General features: G+C 39.6%; 1 protein-coding gene across 1 annotated transcript in view; it reads right to left on the bottom strand.

The window, feature by feature from the left end:
- Positions 1-2,395: 2,395 nt before the first annotated feature.
- Positions 2,396-20,682, bottom strand: part of LOC126354695 (keratin-associated protein 19-2-like) — a 41,157-nt gene continuing 22,870 nt past the window's right edge. Inside the window, exon 2 of the mRNA XM_050004509.1 lies at positions 2,396-2,841. Within this exon, the coding sequence (XP_049860466.1) occupies positions 2,461-2,841 (381 nt within the window). The 3' untranslated portion in view covers positions 2,396-2,460. The remainder of the gene's footprint in view (positions 2,842-20,682) is intronic.

The following is a 20,682-nucleotide window of genomic DNA, read 5'->3' as shown; positions in this document are numbered from 1 at the left end:
GACTATGGAAGGTGGTTGGAGACTGGAAATATATCGAGGGTCTCACTGGAGACTTCACAGACCATAATTACCCTTCCAACCTTGTACAAAAACAAATCTCCCATGCCTTATCTTTCCAGTCTCCCACCACCTCCCAGAGTCCCACTGTCTGGCTGCAGAGTAGCATTCCCCTCATAACTCAGTCCCACCCAGGACTAGAGCAACTGAATTACATTCTCCACCAGGATTTCGACCACCTCTTCATGCCCTGAAATGAGAAATGTCTTGCTCATTATCCTTCCCACCCCTTCCACAGTGGTATTTCGCCATCTACTGAACCTACACAATATACTCGTCCATCCCTACACAACCCTTGCACCCAAACCCTTATACCATGGCTCATACCATAGATGCAAGAACTGTCCCATACATCTTCCTATCACCAACTACTCCAGTCCGGTCACAATCATCACCTATCCCATCAAAGGCAGGGCTACCTGTGAAACCAGTCATGTCATCTACAAGCTAAGCTGCAACCAGTGTGCTACATTCTATATGAGCAAGCTGTCTGTCCGCATGATGGCCTCCAACAAACTGTGGCCAAGAAACAACTGGACTACCCTGTTGCTGAGGATGCTGCCAAACATGACCCAACTGGACCGCCCTGTTGCTGAGCATGCTGCCAAACATGACATCCTTCATTTCAATGACTGCTTTATAGCCTGTGCTGTATGGATCCTTACCCCCAAAACCAGCTTTTCTGCATGGAAATCTGTCCCTGCAATATATCCTACATTCGTGTAACCCTTGTGGCCTCAGCCTTCACTAGTCTTTGTCCTCATCCATCCAGCTTTCCTGTTCCCATTCCAGCACTATATAGACCTCATTCCACCATCACACCCAGTCTTTTTACATCTCTCCTTTTCCACTACCCCCTCCCCCTCCCCACTTGTGCCTTGCCTCCTGCCTAACCTCCCGACAGCACATAGCTTCCCTACACTCTCTCCACCCTTATCCTGCTATACCTCTCCCTCCCCGCCTCAGCTTCCTCCTCACCCCCACCCAGTCATCACTCCCATCATGCACTGGTGCTGCTGCTCACAGTGTGGCTACAATTGCCTGAGACTGCAGTCATGTATGGGTGAGTTGCGTTTACATTACTGTGTGTATGTTTGTGTCTGTCGCCTATTTTTTACGAAGGCTTTATGGGCCGAAAGCTTTATTTGTGACAGTCTTTTTGTTGTGCCTATCTGTGACTCAGCATCTCCTCTATATGGTTAGTGGCAACTTTTGTTTTCATAATGTTGTTTGAACATTTACAATTTGATATAACAAATTTAATAGATATTGAAATTAGCTTGAGACACAAACTGAAGTCATATCTCTCTGATAACTCGTCATACTCCACAAAAGAATTTCTGAATGTAAAATAATACATTTATGAGTGTGTGTGTGTGTGTGGGGGGGGGGGGGGGGCAGGAGAGTGGGAGGGGGGGGAGGGAGGGTGCTTCATACCTGTTTCTTCACACACTTTCTTCCCCCAACTGACTTTTCTGCCACATCCAGTATATCCTAGTCATCATCCTGATGTATTGTTTTCTTCCACTTATGCTCTGTTTTTATGAGAAAAGTTTTCAGTGTTTTGGATTCCTGGAAAACTGACAAGACTGGCGAAAATCGTAGTGGTAGGTCAATAATTGCGGAAATAGCTTTCATTTGCTTGAGATAAACTGATTTTGAGTAATTCCTCTCCAACTTGAGTGAGTGTACATAAAAATAATGGGTATCCATGGTTGCATAGTTTTTGTGAAGCACATACTATCCTCACATCTTTAAAAAATGACATCATTATGTCTGCAAAATAATTTATAGAATAAAGTACTAAGCATCCTTTACAAAAGCATTTGATGTTAATTTAATTTTGAAGTTCGAAGTCTGTCTACATATATGAAAATATAACAGCACCTCTTCATATAACCCAAACAGCTGAAGCAAATAACATAAAAAGTCTTTTTATTAAGCACTCTAATTTCCCTATTTTGAAAAACAGATTTACGGACATTTTTTTCTGTTGTAGCCACTGAATTTGAGAAAGTTGTGCTAAAATTTTTATTGCCTGGAAAATGAAATATTGTGTAGTGATTGGTTTTTATGTTATTTAAATATACAGTTTAAATTGAGCCCTCCTCCCCCCACCCCCAGTTGACATGCTCTGTATATCTGACAAGGAACAGTGGTGGGAAGCAAGTTGTAGTACATCTGAGTGGGAAGTTGTGAGTTTCCAGTTTATTACTGCCATAAAATACTTTTAAATACTTGAGATGGCATGCAGTTGTGCGTGGATGTGCACACATGCACAGTGTAAGAGATACAACGCTGTAAATGGTGTACATGTCAGTTATAAGAGATTATCATATATTTATTGCTTTTGTCATCTTTATTGAAAAAATGATGAAACTTGTACAGCATTTGTTTCATTGATCATCCTAACCAGCCATTGTAACTGCCATAATTAATATAGCCAGGCCATCCCCCATATGTGCCATAACCATTATAGCCACCAAAACCTCCCCAGCCTCCGAGTCCTCCATAGCCGTCTAAACCTCCAGTTCCACTATTGGAACCCCATCCTCCTCCATAGGAACCCCAGTTCCCGAGGCCGCTACTGCTCCAACCATAGCCTCGTCTGAAGAAGAGGGGTGGGTGGATGTAACCATTCCAGCCCCTGAAGCCAATATAATGTGTTTCCGCTGGAGTGAGCTCCTTTCCTTGGTCATTTGTGCCAGGAACCACTACAGTTGTTGCAGTGGGAACAGGGGCCGAAAGTGCAGCTTTTAAGATCATGGCGCAGAACACAAACAGCTGAAACACATAAAACAAGCTTTTTAAATGTCTGTATAAATCTGTTGCACAAAATAATAACAACGGTGAAAAAAATTTGAAATGAAATAGTTTTTGTCACTAATTTCATAATAGATAGAAAGGAGAACAATAGTAAAATCTATATAATTGGGAACATAAAAATTAAGATTAGTAGGTAGACAGGTGTTCTTCATGTCATGCTCTGCGACAGCAAAAATGAAATGAACAGAACACAAACTAAAAAGAAAAATAATAATTTAAAAGCTAAAACTGATGCACGTACTGTAGTACTTGAATTACTGTCTGGCAGGGAAATAATTACCATTCTTAAAATGTAATTAGTTGCATCAATGATAGAGTGGTTTCATTTCATATTGCTATACAAGTTTTTGTGACAAACCTTTTTTTCTCTAATTACCATGAAGTTCAGACATACAGAAATGTTGCATACACAATGGTGCAGTGACTTGTATTTTATCTCGCTTGGTTCCTGGAAACTAGGGGAAGGTAAGCTGGCTGAGAACTCAGGTATTTTTAAAAAATTCGGGCATTAAATGTGAGGGTTGTACCGCAAATGAGGTTCCCATATTTTTTACAAATAGAAGACTTTCAACTACTCTCTATTTTTCTGACACTCTTTTGAAGACGGTGCTCCAGCTTTTGTATTCCTAAGTCAAAGAAGCTTCCCGCCAACCTGTTGAGGAAGCATGTGACCTCTGACTTCATCGTCGCTCTTGAAGTGTTTGCCACCTAAGCGTTCCTTTAGCTTGGGGAAGAGGTGATAATTGCATTGGGTTAAGTCCGGGCTGTACGGGGGATGGGGCATAACAGTTCACCCAAATTTCTTCAAAAGCTCCTGTGTTTGACAAGCGTAGTGGAGTCGAGCGTTGTCATGAAGAAGCACTACTCCCTCTCTGTCATCCTTTCCAGTGATTGCTCAACAGAGTTTGGTCAATGTTTCACAATATCTGTCCGAGTTTATTGTCATCCCAGGTTGCATGAATTCGATGAGGGGTACCCTTTTATGATCCCAAAACACACTCGCCATGACCTTTCCTGCCGACTGCATTTATTTTAATTTCTTTGTTGGCAGTGAACTGGAGTAACACCCCCGACAAGATTGTTTGTTTCTGGGGGTGTAATGAAACACTCACGTTTCATCTCACATGATGACAGAGTCCAACAACTTCTCCTTGTTGCCTCCCCCCTCACTCTGTTGAAGAAACTTGTGAGCACAGTCAAGACGTTGCATTCTGTGTTCATCAATCAGCATACGGGGGACCCAGCGAGCACACACCTTGCGATAACCCAATGTTTCTGTTAAAGTTTTTTCCATTGTGCTGTGGGAAGCTTCAGGAATGCATTCAAAAAGTTCACAGACAGTGACCCTCCGATCTTTGATCAGTTCACTGTTGATCTGAAACTGGCAGTCTTCCACTCTATTGTTCATTGTGAACACCAAAAGCCATGCACCATTTGCGGATGTGCTGAATGGACATGCAATCTTTACCATAAACCTCAGTCAGTTGCTGATGAATCTCCATGGGCAGTAACTTCCTTGCCTGGAGAAACTGGAGTAGAGCTCGAACCTTGCACTTGGCGGGAGCAGCAGTCAATACTTCCATCTCTGAGGGCTACCAAGACAACACTGAGCAACATAGCAAATCGCAGACGGGCGGGCTCGAGAGCGGGGGAACCACCTGCGCACGGCACTGTTGTCTGATTTAGCCTAGCACTTTCCCTCAAGGCTGTAGCTCATTGAGAACCTTACTTTTGGTACAACCCTTGCATATGCAGCCTAAAATAGCATGTAGGATAGTCTACCAACAGAGCATGTAAGAATACTGCAATAAAAATATTGCATGCCTTGCTCCTGCCAAACATTACAGATGGAAAAAAATATTCTGTTTCACTTTTGAGGTCCAGTATTTCAAACATTACTAGCGTCGTGAAAGAAATATGAGCTCTGTCACCAGCTGATTCCTATCCTATCTTAGGTTATTGTTCCAGGAGATATCAAATTATCTGTTTCTAAATTGATGACCAATTGTATCCTATTTAACATCCGAGTTTACATAAAAGTAAAAGACATATGTAAATATATAAAGTGTTGTAGTAATGATGAATCTAGGATGGAAGTAACAAATAAGACCACCAAGTTTCAGTTGGTTGATGAGCTCAGTACACAATTACTTGTTTATCTTTTGCATGCTTTTGCAGTATCAACCTCAGTATAAAATAGATTTATATCATGTAATATACAGGTTTCCTCCCATGTTTCCTTTTTTAACTTTTGAGAAATTATACTGACAGACATTATACTCTTGATGTGTCCTACATGAACACTCTGCTGACACATTTTCATTATAGTAGAATCAAACTCCACCTGAAGGGTTTCTGTAAATTTATTTATTTGCTTTCCATGTCCAGAATACAACACATTAAATCTATTCTAAGTCATCTGTATAAAGTATAAATATGTTTTGGCCAATAATCAACTATACAGATGGCCTTGTCATTAGCAAGCTGCAAATCTAGCAGTGTATAACTTGTGCAGAGGTTTGGGGACTTCAGTAGGTGGTCATCGAAGTAGCTCCGTCTGCCACAGTTATGCTTTCGATTTAAGACCTTAGTCCTCAGAGTGTTGAGAGCCTTCCATGGCTGTGAAGGATTTGTTACTTCCAGCCATAAGGTCTTCCTTCAGCTGTAGGATAGGATTTGATGTTGCCTCCTTGCATAGATGATATTGATTGGCTCTGATGTCCAAAGGAAGCTCTCTCTTTAACAAAGCCACCTGGTCTGTTGTTGGTACCCATGTAAAGATTCATGATTATGTCATCTGTTTCTTCCTCTCTTGCCGCCGAATACTGTGGGGAGCTATCCCTGTCAGAGTGTGGATCTTCTTCGTTGGCGTGGGCCTCAGACATCCTGATATGATACAGGATGACTCATTTATTGCCACATCACTGTGTTTCAAGTGGGCCGAATTCTTCCACAAAGGCATGATATAGTCAGCTGTTGACAAACTGAGTGCAACTGCAATTATATTTCAAATGTCTACTTAAATTTTGAATTTGTTAAATATGGAGTGCCCCAAGGATCAGTGCTGGGACCACTACTTTTCATTTTCTGTGTCAATGATATGCCCAAACTAGTAGGTATGATATAGCTGTCGTGTATGATGATACTTGAATTATTGTAAGCAGTGTTTTAACATATGACTTACAGAAGCAAGCTTCTCTAAATATGGAAAATGGAAACAATTATTTCAGAGGAAGTAATCTTTTTAGAAACGTAAATAAAACCCCTAATGCAAATACATGCAAGCAAAACACCTAACTACAACAGTATTACTGTCAAGCTTGGCGATCTGGATCTAAAAGAGACACAAAATTATAAATTTCTGGGTGTGATAGTGGATAAGTACTTGACATGGGAAAAGCATATAAATAATATTTGTCATAAAATGAGTTCAAGTATATTTCTAATGAGAAAAATGTCTGGGATCAATAAGAAACAACCACTGCTAACAATGTACTGTGGGCTAGTTCATTCACAAGTTTCATATAGTATTTTGGTATTCCTCAGGAATAAAACCAGGGAACTAAATATACTGATACTAGCATCACTATACACACATTAAATAATTATTTATGTAGAAAGTAACCATGATACATTGTTAAACAGAGATATCCACAGATATACAAAAGAAAGAAAACTAAAATGTCACTTGCTCAAAACTTCTCCATACAGCGTTAAAGATTCCCTTGAAGCAAAAAAATAATGTAATGTTTCATATGTTACTTTGCAGATATGTAAGAAAAACTTTCAAAAAGCATAAAGTGATTTTAATTTCTGGTAATTATGTATGTATATCAACATTTTATATGCTTTTATTTTAGATGCTATTTTTGGAGAAGTCAGTCATTTTACTGATATATGCATGTTGTTATGTATTTTTGAAACTTGTAATTTTTCAGATTTCATGTAAACTAGTCTAATACCATTGTGCAGAATGGTCACTGGACGCAAATGAATAAATGAAAAATCTCATCTCCCAGTTCTTCTGTGAAAAACCTCCAAAATACCTTCTTGAAGTGAACCACTTTTTAAATGGGATATTATCTGGACATACCACAGCTTTTATGGTCTATGTTGTGTTGTTAGTGGTGCGTCCGCTATCAACTTAACTGACTGCAGAGCCATCTGTTCTATTACAGGCATGTTGTCAGGGTTGTGTCCACATTCTCATCATCTACTAATGAAAGAGGCTGGTAATTTGGTATTATGTATAAGCTTGCGTCCAGATATCTCTGCCCATCATTTGACTTCTTCTGGTTGAAATCGGTATCTTGGTAGCCCCATGTTGAGCTGTGACTGTTGAAATATCTGATTATGAACTTGACTGACTGATTTTGAAAGTTATTTTGTTCTCTGGACCCAAAATATCTCGAAGTGGCTTGTAGATGGAGATCACTGCACATGCTTCAATTCAATTGTTAAAATTTCTATATTATCTATATGCATCATCATCACTGATTGAACCATAAGACTGGGCTTTGTGAATATTGCACTCCCGTATTTTTCATAAGGTCTTTCTGAAGCTAATGTCATGCCTTTGGTTTTTGCTCTTTGGCTAGTAGGTCATCTTTGGCTTTCATGCAAAATTAAAATATTGCATCTGCATTTGCTGCACATGGCAGAGAGGGAAAGGTCTTTATTTGCAAAAATGAACGTTCAGTGTTAACTGAAATCATTTTTAAGGCTGGTTCAGAAAAGGACCTTTAGTCACAGTCATATTTCTCTGTGGTATACTGGTTTTAGAAGGATGAGCCGGCTGCATGCTTTTTCCAGCGATGGCTGATGTTTGTTCGATCTAGCAGGTTCCTTCTTTCTCCTCTAAATGATTTTTATACAATTGTTAGAAAGCTGTAACTAAGCAAAAATGCCTCACATCACGTACTCCAACTTTGTTGGTAATCAGTCACACCCATAAAAAAAGTTTGGAATTGCTTTACAGAGTTTCATCATGGTCATGCTTCCATGCAAGGAAGTATGCAATTAGAGTTTATTGTGAAGCAGTGACATATATTTTACTCCATCAAGTATTGCTTTTACACTACCAGACAAAAAAAGTGAATCCCCCAGAAGGGAAAGAGGGAACAGAGTGAAACTTAATGATTTGGCAGGTATGTGATATTATTTCAGTTATTACAAAATCAAGTTAGATTTACAAAGTACTTGTCAGTACACTCATCAGTATGACATTGCACCCTCTGTGGCCAGGATGCACTTATTTGGACAGGAAGGACATCATAAAGTCAGTGTGTCATCTCCTGAGGAAAGCTGGTCCACAGTTGTTGAAACTCGTCCTTGATATCCTGCTACAGATACTGGATCATAGTTAAAGTTCAGAGCTGGTCCCACACATTCAATTGGTGATCACATCATGCAGATATTCCATATGGAGACATGCCATGTGTAGACAAGCATTGTCCAACTGAAAAATGGCACCACAATGCTGTCACTTGAGAGGTAACACGTGAGTATGTAGGATGTGCATAATATACTGCTCAAAGTACCCTCAGTCACTAACAGCTGTGACCTGAAATCACATCCAATTCCCCCCCCCCCCCCCCCCCCCAATCAAGATGCCAGGATATCACTGCAGTGTCTCTCTACAACATTGAAAGAATAGGACCTCTCGATATTCACGAACAATTTTCATCCAGTATAGTGAAAAACAACAATTCAGTGCTGAACGCAATATGATACCGTTCATTAGCAGACTACACTGCCCAGTTGTGGTACCACACCAAACATAGCTGTTTGTGTTGTGGTTTTAATGGCAGCCTATGCACTGGATAATAGTTCCCCAGTCCAGCTGCTGCTATTCTCTAACCAGTGGTGCAGAATGACACAAAATGTTACAGGGAGTCCGTTACTTGTTCTCAGATGACAGGCGCAGATATGAAGGGGCTATGATGTGACTACTGCACAATATGATGAACCTCCCTTGGGGTGGTCAGATGTGGTCAATTGGAACTTTGAAGATGAGTACGCCTGTTCTCATATTCCCATGCACTACAAACCTGGATGCTGCACAGTTTGACCAGCTGACCAAATAGAGACCTTCAATGAGACCCCTTTCAAATTCTTTCACATGCTGACAACAATATTTTGCACAAGTACATGGCATCACTGTGTCCTTCAAAGTGGCCACTTGACAAATGACACTCTTCACTCTCATTATATACTATAACAGGCATGGTAACAACACTAAACATCATCAACACTGTGGCGACCATTCTACCTGTCACGGAGAATTGCAACTCTAACCATTTACGTGCATGACAATTATGTGTATGCAAATGAAGTTACATTGACATCCAACCAGGTGTTCTGGGTGGTTCAACATCGCTGACATGCAGTTTAGCCTCACAAACAGAAGCAGAGCCTATCAAAAATCTGGTCAAACCATCAATATCTTTTCTTCCCTTACTACATACAGATGTTTTTTGATAGCATTCATTCCATACAAAAGACTTGAGACAGTGATAAAATGAACCATTCACCAGAGCAGCCTGTGAGACATTCACCCTTGGCTTCCAAGTGGCTGCCTGTAAAACCAGCTATCCCTGAACAAGCTGAGTAACTAACTCAGTAGAGATGACGATGACCTTGAGACCTTCAGATCTCCACCCCCGTTTTCCCACATGACTTTACACCTCACCTTCAAAGTAACAACATGAGTTTAATAATGGGTTCCAATGCTTTTCAGAATATTTGTTCCATAACAACATTATTGCGTACATGAAGCACTTTAAATACGTTCAGACCAAAATAGTTTACATATTTGTAGAATGGCAGAATACCACTTTCGGAATGATGGGGAAGATCTTCTACATTTCAAGGCATGGTGAAAGGTAATGAAAGGCGTGGCAAAGAATGCACTCATTGTATGTTATTCAGAAGAATGTTAGTGAGCTGTTCCAGGCACAGAAATATTGCGTAGTAAGGGGTTACGTGTTTTATGAATATAAGTAATGTTTTTATTTCTCCATAGTGCACACTTGATCATATTTTCCTTTGTACTGAACATTTGCCATCCAATACAGTGTACTGGAGTCTATCAGTCAAAAATTCTTCAAGGCGTTCACATATTTGGTAAATTATTGTCATATTTTTGTTATGAGTCAACAATATGATAAAATACCAAATGCCACGTGCAGATTTAGTAAGATATATTCCTGTTTGCCCCCATCCATTGTTTCCAAGATATAGTCATACGCATGAAAAGGGAAATAAAATTTCCATGAAAATGATGATAGCTGCCATTGGTTGATTCTTTGAGAGCATGGAATTTTTCTCATGCATTTTAACTACCTTAAAGTTCTGAATCTATGCCAGGATATTTGAGTAGATGGATGTTAGGAATGTATGTCTGTAGTTTCATATTTTTGTTCATTTACGCATCTTACAAAGAAGCATGAAGTGCACTCTTTTCAATTACATTGGACTTTTTGTTGGGCGAAAGTTCTCAATAGGTATGAATCTTGCAGAACGGCACCTTCTTCACTTCGGTATTTTCAATATTCATCATTGCTTTTTTGAGCACCACCCATTTTAAACTTGCACAGCTGCAAGACAGTAGGTTCGGATGTATGACTAAGCAGCACAAGCCACCACTTGGGGCACCAAGCTGAAAGGGGTGCCTAAGTGCAGGACTGCATACACTAAGTATAATAATCAGCAGTGAAAACTGACGAAGATGAAATTGCACAAGGAAAAAGGGGCTGGAGGGAAGTAGGAGCAAATGATAGGTCACTTCTGTGGAGAAATGTTCGCAAAATGGTACTGAAGACAGTGGTACTACAGTGAGACTCTTGTGTGCATGATTGGGCTTTTGACTGAAGAGTTCTGTACATCTGCTGTGTGTTTATTCTGACACCGGACTGATCCACAAATGATTGGAAGCGAGATTTTGAACTGTTCATCATCTGTAAAAGGGACCAGAGATCGCCATGATTTTCAGAATTCTGAATTGCTTGTACTGTACTTGAGTGAGGAGAGGAAAGTGATGCCTGTGGTCATGTCCCAGGAACTGTTTTAGAATTAGCCAAAAGTAGTTTAGGTAAACTAAAGAAAATTTAATTCAGGGTGGTTGGGCAACTTTCAAAACCCACTCCTCACAAGTATAAGTCCAACTTACATAATAGATGATTCTAAGTATCAAAATACAATATTTGACAAGTGGCAAACAGGCTAGTATTTTGCTTAATAGATAACAATGGTAGCTTTGATCATAAAATGCAGGCTTTCATGGCCATTATTTGTATATGAAGGGCACAGAAAAAAGAACAGAACCAATTTTTAGGTGGGCAGAGCTTTTGTAGTACTGCTTTTTGCTACTAGGAGCACATAGAGGAAATATTCCAGAGTCCATCTGCCAAGTGATGTCGCTGAAAAAGGTCAGGACTAGTTTTGGCAGAGTTTATTGTTACAACTGTTATGTGTGATTGTCATATTTGCAATGGCTTATTTTTGTGAACAGCATGTGACAGTGAAATTCTGATTTTTTACTCAAAAAAGAGGCGTATAAACTCTTGAAGTGGTAAAAATGGCATACATGGATGATGCTATGGGGAAAACTCATTGCTTGAATGATTTTCCCATTTCAAAAATGGTGAAATGTCAATTTCTTTTATTTCCTCCAATGATTATAAAACTTGTGGTCCTTAGACTACTGGATGTGGTCAGCAATGACCATCTTCTGATCTTTCATGATCGTTGCTGACCAAAAGTGGTAATCTCAACAACCAAAAGTTTTGTGATCATTGACGGCAATAAAAGAAATTCATTCTACACTTCCTGGATCACTGTTTTAATCCGCGACCATGTCGCAACTTGTGAAATGTCAGTTGATGACAAACCTCATTCTGATCGTTCTCCCATGGCCTGCACACATGAAAGTGTTGAAAACATTTGTGCAAAGGTCACAAAAAACTGATGACAGACCGTTGAAGAAATTGTGGAGCTATCAAGAGTGACTTGGAATTTAGTGCAGCGAATTGTGACAGAAGATTTGGGAATGAAAAGGGTGGCTGCCAACATCATGCCATGAGTGTTGAGTGCTGAACAAAAATAGGTCTTAAGGAAGCATACTGTGCTTTGAAGGAAGTGTCCTGAAATTATCCAAACATTATTTCAAAAATTATCACACATGACAAAACTTGGTGCTATGCTTACAATCCAGTTTCAAAACAACAATCAAGCCAGTGGAAGACTTCAAGTTTGCCTCACAGCAAGAAAGCTCATCAGGTGAATTCAAACACTGAGACAATGCTGATTTGTTTTTTGAATGTGAGACAAGTCATCCATTCAGAGTTTGTTCCACAGACTGGTTTTTTCATCAAGATAATGCTCCTGCTCACAATTCTCGGTGAAAAATGGTATGATCCCTGTTCCTCACCCTCCCTACTCACCCGACCTTGCACTGTGCAACTATTTTTTTTGTTTCCTAGAATGAAAAGATGTTGCTGAGGTGAAGAAAAAATGATGGAGGCACTGTCAAGCACCAAAAAGATGAATTTAAGCAATGTTTTTAAAAATGGAATAAAAGATTAGACAAGTGTAATTAGACAAGTGTATTAGTGCAAGTGGAGAGTAGCTTGAAAAGGACTGAAGGTTTTGGTTAAAATATGAGTAAAGAATATAAAAAAAAATTGGTTTCCTTTGGGTATCCCCTCGTATAAAGATCCATAAACTAAACTGACCAAGGCTGAGTAGCTTTCTTACCTATCTAGATATTGAAACATCTCAAGGTTTTTTATGGAATTGTCACTCTTTAACTACATGGTAGAGCTCTTGAAGGAAGCAATAATGTGTTAAACACTTGTAAAAGTTTATAACCAAACATTTATTTGAAAATGGGTGGGAAATATGTTACATTTGAAGTACTAGTGCAATGCTGTGGCTCAGTGTAGTTTCTGCCCAATTATTGTATGTGTATGTGACAGTACAAGCGAAATTATTGTCAACCACTTCATGCAGCACTTTGTGTGCCTCTGTTATGTCCAATTGTAATCATTAACACACAAGAGTGTACCCAGGAAATGAGTTAGAGGGGCTGGAATGGATAATCAATGATGAAACAGTGTTGCGATATCACAGCAAATAATTCAGGGTACACTTGCTATTAGTCAGTATCCATTATGTCTTCTGCCTTTTCTCAGATTGATACTGAAATGATACATCTGTCCATTTGGTTGAGCAGGATGGGAGTTCAGATTTCAAAGATATTGTTTTATAGAGGGGGGTTCAGTCCTGCCCACTTTTTTTTGCCATCGACCCTCAGTCTGTTTCAATATAGCCTGCCTCTAATCCCTCTCCTGTGCCAGCCTCTTCATCTCAGAGTAGCCCTTGCAACTAATTTCCTTGGTTATTTTTTTGATATAATCCAATCCCTGTCTTCCCATATAGTTTTTTCCCCTCTGGATCTTCTATAAGTACAATGGAAGTTATTCCATAATATCTTAACACAAGTCCTGTTGTAGTGTCCGTTTTGCTTGTGAGCGTTGTCCATATGTTTCTCTCTTCTTATCCTATCAGTTCACCTAATTTTCAATAGCTTTGTGTAGTACCACATCTCAAGCACTTCATTCTCTTCTTTTCCAGTTTTCCTCACAATCCATTGTGCGCTGCCATACAATGCTATGGTCTAAATGTACATTCTCAGAATTTTTTCCTCAAATTCAGGCCAAAGTTTGATATACTATTTTTGGCCTGTAACATCCTCCTTGCCTATGCAGGTCTGCTTTTTATGTCCTCCTTGTTTCACCTGTTATTTTGCTTCCAAGGTGGCAGGAGCGCACTCCCTAGTTCTGAATCGCTAAAAGTTTCAAGTTGTGAGAAAACTTCTGGCTGTTAATCTTTTGTTTGCCACACTGCCAACGTTGACAGCACACGAAGTCCTTTACTAGACACATTAATGGCTATGACAAAGCTCAGGGAATATTTAAGGTGCAATGCAACTCAAGCCACTGCTTGGGGTGCCAAACTGTCAGAGGCACTACATCTGTAAGATTTCTTTACAGGACATATCACAGTTAGTAGCAGCCACTTGCAACACCAAACCTGCAGAGCAGCAAGTTGTATTTAGCTCTTTATGTGTTTTCTTAGTAGCTTAATTCTTAAATTCCATGTGTGTTTTGTATTTAAGAGATTAATCTTACATTTAGTAACTATAAACAGTAGCACAGTAATCATTCATTCATTTATTTGTTTTGAAGAGCCAACATCTGTTCATTTCAGTCCAGTCAGCTAACAACTGTCATCTGCTACACACCTGGAGAGCAGCTATTCTATTTTTTCTCAAAAGTGTTAGGATGGATAGGGTGTGTGCATTCTGTTGGCAAATGCAGGAGGAGCTGGCCACAGTGGTGGAGAATCTGGTACATCACATGGAACACCTCAAGTGTCGCTTGTTTTGCCCACAGGCTCTGCTGCCGAGACACCTTCCAGTGGACTCAATGCAGTGGGTATGTCCTCACTACAGTGTGAATGGCAGGTGGTAATGCATTCGTTTAACTCAGGGCAGAGGACCAATGTGCAGTGGACAGGTGGTCGCTCTTTCAGCAGGCACATGGGGGGAGGGATTTTCTAGTTAATGAGATCACCAATGTTAGGCATGTTATGGAGCCGCTTTGGGAAATAGCATTCAGGACCGGAAAGATGCCTATATGCACTAGGTATGTCTGCTGAGGGGCTGATCCAAGATGTGGAGGAGGCCTTGTCTGTGGGTACTGAGCATGCAGGGTGCAGTCATCTGGAAGTTTTGGCTTACATTGGCACCAATGATATCTGTCACTTGGGTTCTCAGGCCATTTGGGCAGCTGGCAGAAGTGATGAAGATTACTGGCCATGTGCGTGGACTGCAACCAGAGCTCACACTTTGCAGCATTGTTCCCTGAGTTGATCAGGATCCTTTGGTTTGGAGTTAAGTGGACGGCTTTGTCAACTCTGTGATGGTCTTGGCTGCAGATTTATCGACCTGCGTTGTTGGGTGGAGAGCCGTATGACAAGTCAGAGGTGAACTACACAAAGGAAGTAGGCCTATGTACTCTGCTAGCAGAGTACATGTGGTGTGCACATGGGTCTTTTTTAAGGGGTACTCACACGTTCAGTATTTACTGACAATAATACTGCTAACAACATAATGTCAAACCCTCAATATATCTTATAAAAATCTTCAATACATCTTATATCTGATTAAAAGTAGTTGTCACTTGACGTTTGCGTTGCGAAGTTGCGGCGTTGTCACGTCAAGCACTGGCTGGAGGAAGCCGCCTCAGCGCATCGCTACCCCCGGCGATAGAAAATCGTTTTAAAGCCTGTATCTTCTACAAAAAGCAAGTAAATATTTCAAATCCACACATGATGTATATCTCTACAGTGTCTCTTAATCTGTCAAATATCTATTCTTAATTTTAATTAGGACAAGAGTTACGTTAATTTGTTTGAAACCATTTAAATTCTCGATTTCGCAAACAGTTTCTAACTTATCACGTCATTCCTGAAAAACTATTGGTGTCACAGCAAAATATTTTTTTTTCCAATAATGCAGAGAATCCTTAAACGTTTTCGTAGTGCATTACGTTTCCTGTATACAAATTTCTGAAAACAGCGGTTTAAAGCAACCCTTATCAGTACTGAACTCGAAACAAGTATGACGTTTAAAATCTCTATCTCCTATAAATATTATGTAAATATTTTGAAATTTACGTACAGTATCGGTCTCAGTGGTATCTATAAGCATAGCAAATATCTTTTCTTAATTTTAATTAGGACCGTTGTTACATTAACTATTGAAGTGTGAGAAATTTTCGCGTCCGGAAAAGTTTTCTTCTTTAGGTTGCAAACCTCGAAAACTATTACACACATTGAATAACATCTTGGTGTATATACAAAATGAAATAGAATTAAAATTCAGTCTAACTTACCGTAAGGAGATGACTAGAGCTGGCCAAACAGTATTTCTTAGTCTCACAAGAAGAATAAGAATCAAACAAAATAAATTCACAAACACAATATTTAATGGCAGTAAGTACACTACACACTAATCAGACAATGCAGAAACACCACTTAATGCAGAGTCAGTGGAACTATCCGTGTCGCTGCTCGTATTGACAGGTATAATCAAGTCTTCGACACTTTGTTGTAGGATACCTTCTTTGTTCCATGCGTCCTGTGTCACTCCTTTCACGTGATGCACTACCTTCTGCCAGTCTTCCGATGTCACAATTTCAACTGCCCCCTTCAAAAGGCGTTCCACTTCGATTAATGTGAATTTCTTATTTTCTGTACAGCAATGTGCCGTTTCACCTGGGCCCAAATCAGCTCTATTGCTTTGAAATGGCAATGGTAAGGAGGCAATCTGGGTACCCGTATTTTTTTGCTACTTCATCCACAATGTAAATCGGGTTCTTTGGCTTGTGTTGCGATACAAGTTCTAATAATTCTGCCCTTGTCAAATTACTGTCGAACTGTACCATATGTTTCTGTTACCAGCTAACAATGTCGTTTTTCCTCGTTGCCTTTGTGGGTGCTTTATCTTGTATTACTGAGTGATAAGGAGCATTATCCATAACAATGATAGAGTATTTTGTTAAGTTCTGGAGCACACAGTCTTCAAACCGTTTCACGAAAGTATTGTGATTCATCTCTTCGTGGTAGTTGGACGTCTTATTTGAACTGAATAGCAGCAGACAATTTGGAATGAAACCTTTTGCATTTACGGCATGTGCTACAATTATCCTTTTTCCTCTGCCGATCGGAGCTGCCATACTACCGATAATGGTACCGTCTGTCCAGCCTTTTTTTAAACTGTGTCCTGGATTGCACGTTAACAACATGGGGAAAAAACTGCTCGTCGGAAAAATCGAAGAAATTATCACCAAGAGGCATCAAACACTCAAAAGCAAAATCATCCTGGATTGGCCCCCCAAATATTCGAAGGAAACAACGCCAGCAAAACCTCACTCACCAACATCAACAACAAAAGAAGGAACTAGGTGCCTCCAATATCCAGGCACAGTGAATGCAGTAACAGCTCTACTAATTGCAGACCCAACTCTATCACCAGCAGCAATATTATCAACAGTAAGAGCAACAGCTGAACAACTACCAGGGGAGCCAGACACAGAAGAAAATTCTGCTGCAGATGATAATAGAAGAATATACGCAGTCGGGAAAAGTAAAGCAGTACTTTCAGCACACCTGAATGATTTTTTATTGACAAGGTAAAGGTAAGTGATCAATTAAATATGCCAAAGCCTAACAAACCCTTAAATTTCATGCTGATTCATCAAAATGTCCAATCATTGCTAAACAAATTAAGTGAAGTTGAAATTTTATGTACTGATGAGCTAAACAACGTTTCTGTAGTGTGTACAGGGTGCGTTCCGAAAGTAATGCAATTATTTTTTTTAAAGTAATTTATTGAACAGATTTGCACAAACACTTAAAATTCTTCAAAGTACTGTCCTTGGGCCTCTACATATTTTTTCCAGCGACTCTGCCATGACCGGTACGCGCCCTGGAAGGCGTCTTCTGGGACCTCTCGCAAGGTCTTCGTCACGGCGGATTGGATCTCGTCTATGGACGAAAAACGGGTTCCTTTCAGGGCTGACTTAATCCTAGGAAACAAAAAGAAGTCATCTGGGGCGAGGTCAGGACTATAGGGGGGGAGGGGGGGGTGGCAGCGTTGGCTCCTGGTGTTTGGCCAGGAACTCGCGGACTCGTAGCGCGTTGTGGCAAGGCGCGTTGTCGTGATGGAGTTGCCAGGTAGCGGAGATGTCCTTTCTCGTCCTGACGACCCTTTTGCAGAGTCTTTCCAGCACATCCACGTAGTAGGCAGCGTTAACTGCCTGTCCTTGAGGAACAAACTCCTTATGGACCACTCCTTTGCTGTCGAAAAAGACAATGAGCATTGTTTTCACTTTTGATTTGCTCATTCTTGCCTTTTTGGGCTTAAAGGCCTTTAACCACCTCGAAACTTGTGAGTAGGACAGAGCAGAGTCCCCGCAAGCCTCACGAATCATTTTGTTAGTCTCCTCAAAAGATTTGTTCAGTTTAGCACAAAACTTAATCGCGTAACGTTGCTCGATCCCATTTTTTCCGTGACACAGTCGGCGCGCAGAGGTTTACAATAACAGACGTCCTGCCGCTTCCACAGCTCGGAGAGCACTGAAACCGGTTTCGCGGCAAAGCTTAGCGTCCCCCCCACCTACTCCATGTGGCCCGCTCCCACACCGACTACTAGGAGCGGCGCGGGAAATTCAATTGCATTACTTTCGGAACGTACCCTGTATAACTGAACACTGGCTGCCTAAAGATGCAATGTCAGTCACAAAACTTGCAGACTTCAATCTTTCTTCATCATTTTGTAGAATTACATCCAGTCATGGAGGGTCATGTATATTTGTTAAAAGTGGCATTGATTATTTCAACATAAAACCCATTGAACTGTTAGCTGAAGAGAAAATTTTTGAAGTATCCGCAGTTGAACTATCTGCATTAAAATTAATAATCATCTGTGTATATAGGAGCCCTGATGGGAACTTAAATGATTTCTGTCACCAACTAGAAGCAGCTTTAAATACTATAAAAAACTTCAAGAAAACAATGATCGTATGTGGAGATTTTAATATAGATTTTCAAGACATCTCAAAAGACCAGCAAAGCTTGATGACCCTACTGGAAACATATAACATAAAAACCACCATTGTCTCTCCTACAAAAGTTACACCAACAACTAGTACAACAATTGATCAGATATTAATAAACACAAATGTAAATAAAAATTTCTGTGCCGGAAATCTTAATACTGGCTTCAGTGATCACTGTGCACAGTTTATTGCTTTGCACACCCCAAGTGAAACAATTGAGAAAGAGGAACTTGTAAAAGAAGCAAGGAAATTCACTAACAAACAAATAAACCTTTTTGTACTGAGACTAAGTGAAGAAACTTGGTATGAAGTGTATACTTGTGAAAATACTAACAAAAAGTTTGAAAAATTCATGGAAATCTTCATGTCATACTTTGAAGCTGCATTTCCATTAAAAAAGCAAAAATGTCAACCTAACTTCAAAAAGAACAAATGGATTACAACAGGTATTAGAATATCTTGTGCAGAGAAAAGAAGATTACACACTATAGCAAAGACACAGAACATGCCTCCTGAATTTCATTTGTACCTATATAATTACAAGAGGATCCTAAAAAATGTTGTAAGAAAAGCTAAAACAATGGCAAATGACAAATACATTGAAAATTCAAAAAACAAATATAAAGCTATATGGGAAGTTATAAAAAATCAAACAAGTGAAACTAAACAATATAAAAATATGAACTTATGTTATGAAGGACAAATGATTTCTAGCCCAACAGAAACTGCAGGGACCTTCAACAAATATTTTGCAAACATAAGTGAACAGTTGGTGAGTGGACTGGAAGAAAACAACAAAATATCACCTCCATCATGCAATAGTGTGAGAAATGTGTCTACATCTTTGTTCCTTTCACCCACAAATTCTGAAGAAATTTTATCAGTTATAAAAACCTTGAAAACAGGGTACTCGCGTAGAATTGATGAAATACCAGATGCAATTATTAAAAAATGCTGTCTTGCCTTAGCTGAACCCTTGACACATTTGTGCAACAGCTCACTGGCATCAGGAACCTTCCCCTCACGCTTGAAAACAGCAAAGCTGAAATCACTGTTCAAAAAAGGAAATCCTGGATGTGTTTCAAATTATAGACCAATAGTCCTACTGCCTGTATTTTCTAAAATTTTAGAAAAAGTTTTTTTATAAGATATTGTCTGATTTCCTAAATAAAAATCTTCTTCACAACATGGCTTCAGGAAACGCTATTCGACTGAAAGTGCAATATTTGAATTTCTTAATGAAATCTATGCTAAACTGGATGCAAGTGAGTTTGTGACAGGCATATGTCTTGATTTATCTAAAGCTTTTGATGTCATTGACCATAATGCCCTACTGCAGAAGCTTGACCAGGTAGGAATTAGAGGTATATCCAATGAGTGGCTCAAGACATACCTATGTGGTCGCAAACAGGTGGTTGAAGTGCAATATACTGACCATAACAAAATCAGCTACTCGTATTCAGGATATGAAAATGTGAAATATGGTGTCCCTCAAGGATCAGTATTAGGACCCATTCTGTTTCTCCTCTATGTCAATGATCTTATGTACAACAAGTATTGCCAAACTACCCTCCAATTTGCAGATGATACAAGCTTCCTTATTAGTGGTAACACAGAAGAAAAACTAAAAGACTCCGCTATACAAACAATGAACAGCGTAGAACAGTGGTTCAGCTACAACAAGCTAATTATAAACAAAGAAAAGACAGTAGCACTGAACTTCTATAATGTAAAAGGAAGACACCACCCAAACATAGAAATAGAACTTAGGGACAGAGTTCTTGAAAGTGTTAACAGCACTAAATTTCTGGGACTCTGGCTCCAGAACAACAGAAAATGGGAGGTACATATTGAATATTTGCAAAGAAAACTAAGCAAAACCTGTTACATGATACGGATCTTAAAAACTTGTTGCAGCAAAGCCAGCCTGTTAAATGTATACTACTCCTATGTGCATTCTGTAATTAAATATGGGGCAATACAACAACAAATATTAAACTTTTCAGGATGCAAAAGAGAATACTAAGAATTATTGAAGGGGTAAACAATACGAAATCGTGCAGACCCATATTCAAAAAACTGTCAGTTCTTCCTTGAATTTTTATCTACGAAA

This window comes from Schistocerca gregaria, chromosome 3 (assembly GCF_023897955.1).
Source record: "Schistocerca gregaria isolate iqSchGreg1 chromosome 3, iqSchGreg1.2, whole genome shotgun sequence".
Classification (NCBI taxonomy): domain Eukaryota; kingdom Metazoa; phylum Arthropoda; class Insecta; order Orthoptera; family Acrididae; genus Schistocerca; species Schistocerca gregaria.
This window is presented reverse-complemented; position numbering and strand designations above follow the sequence as displayed.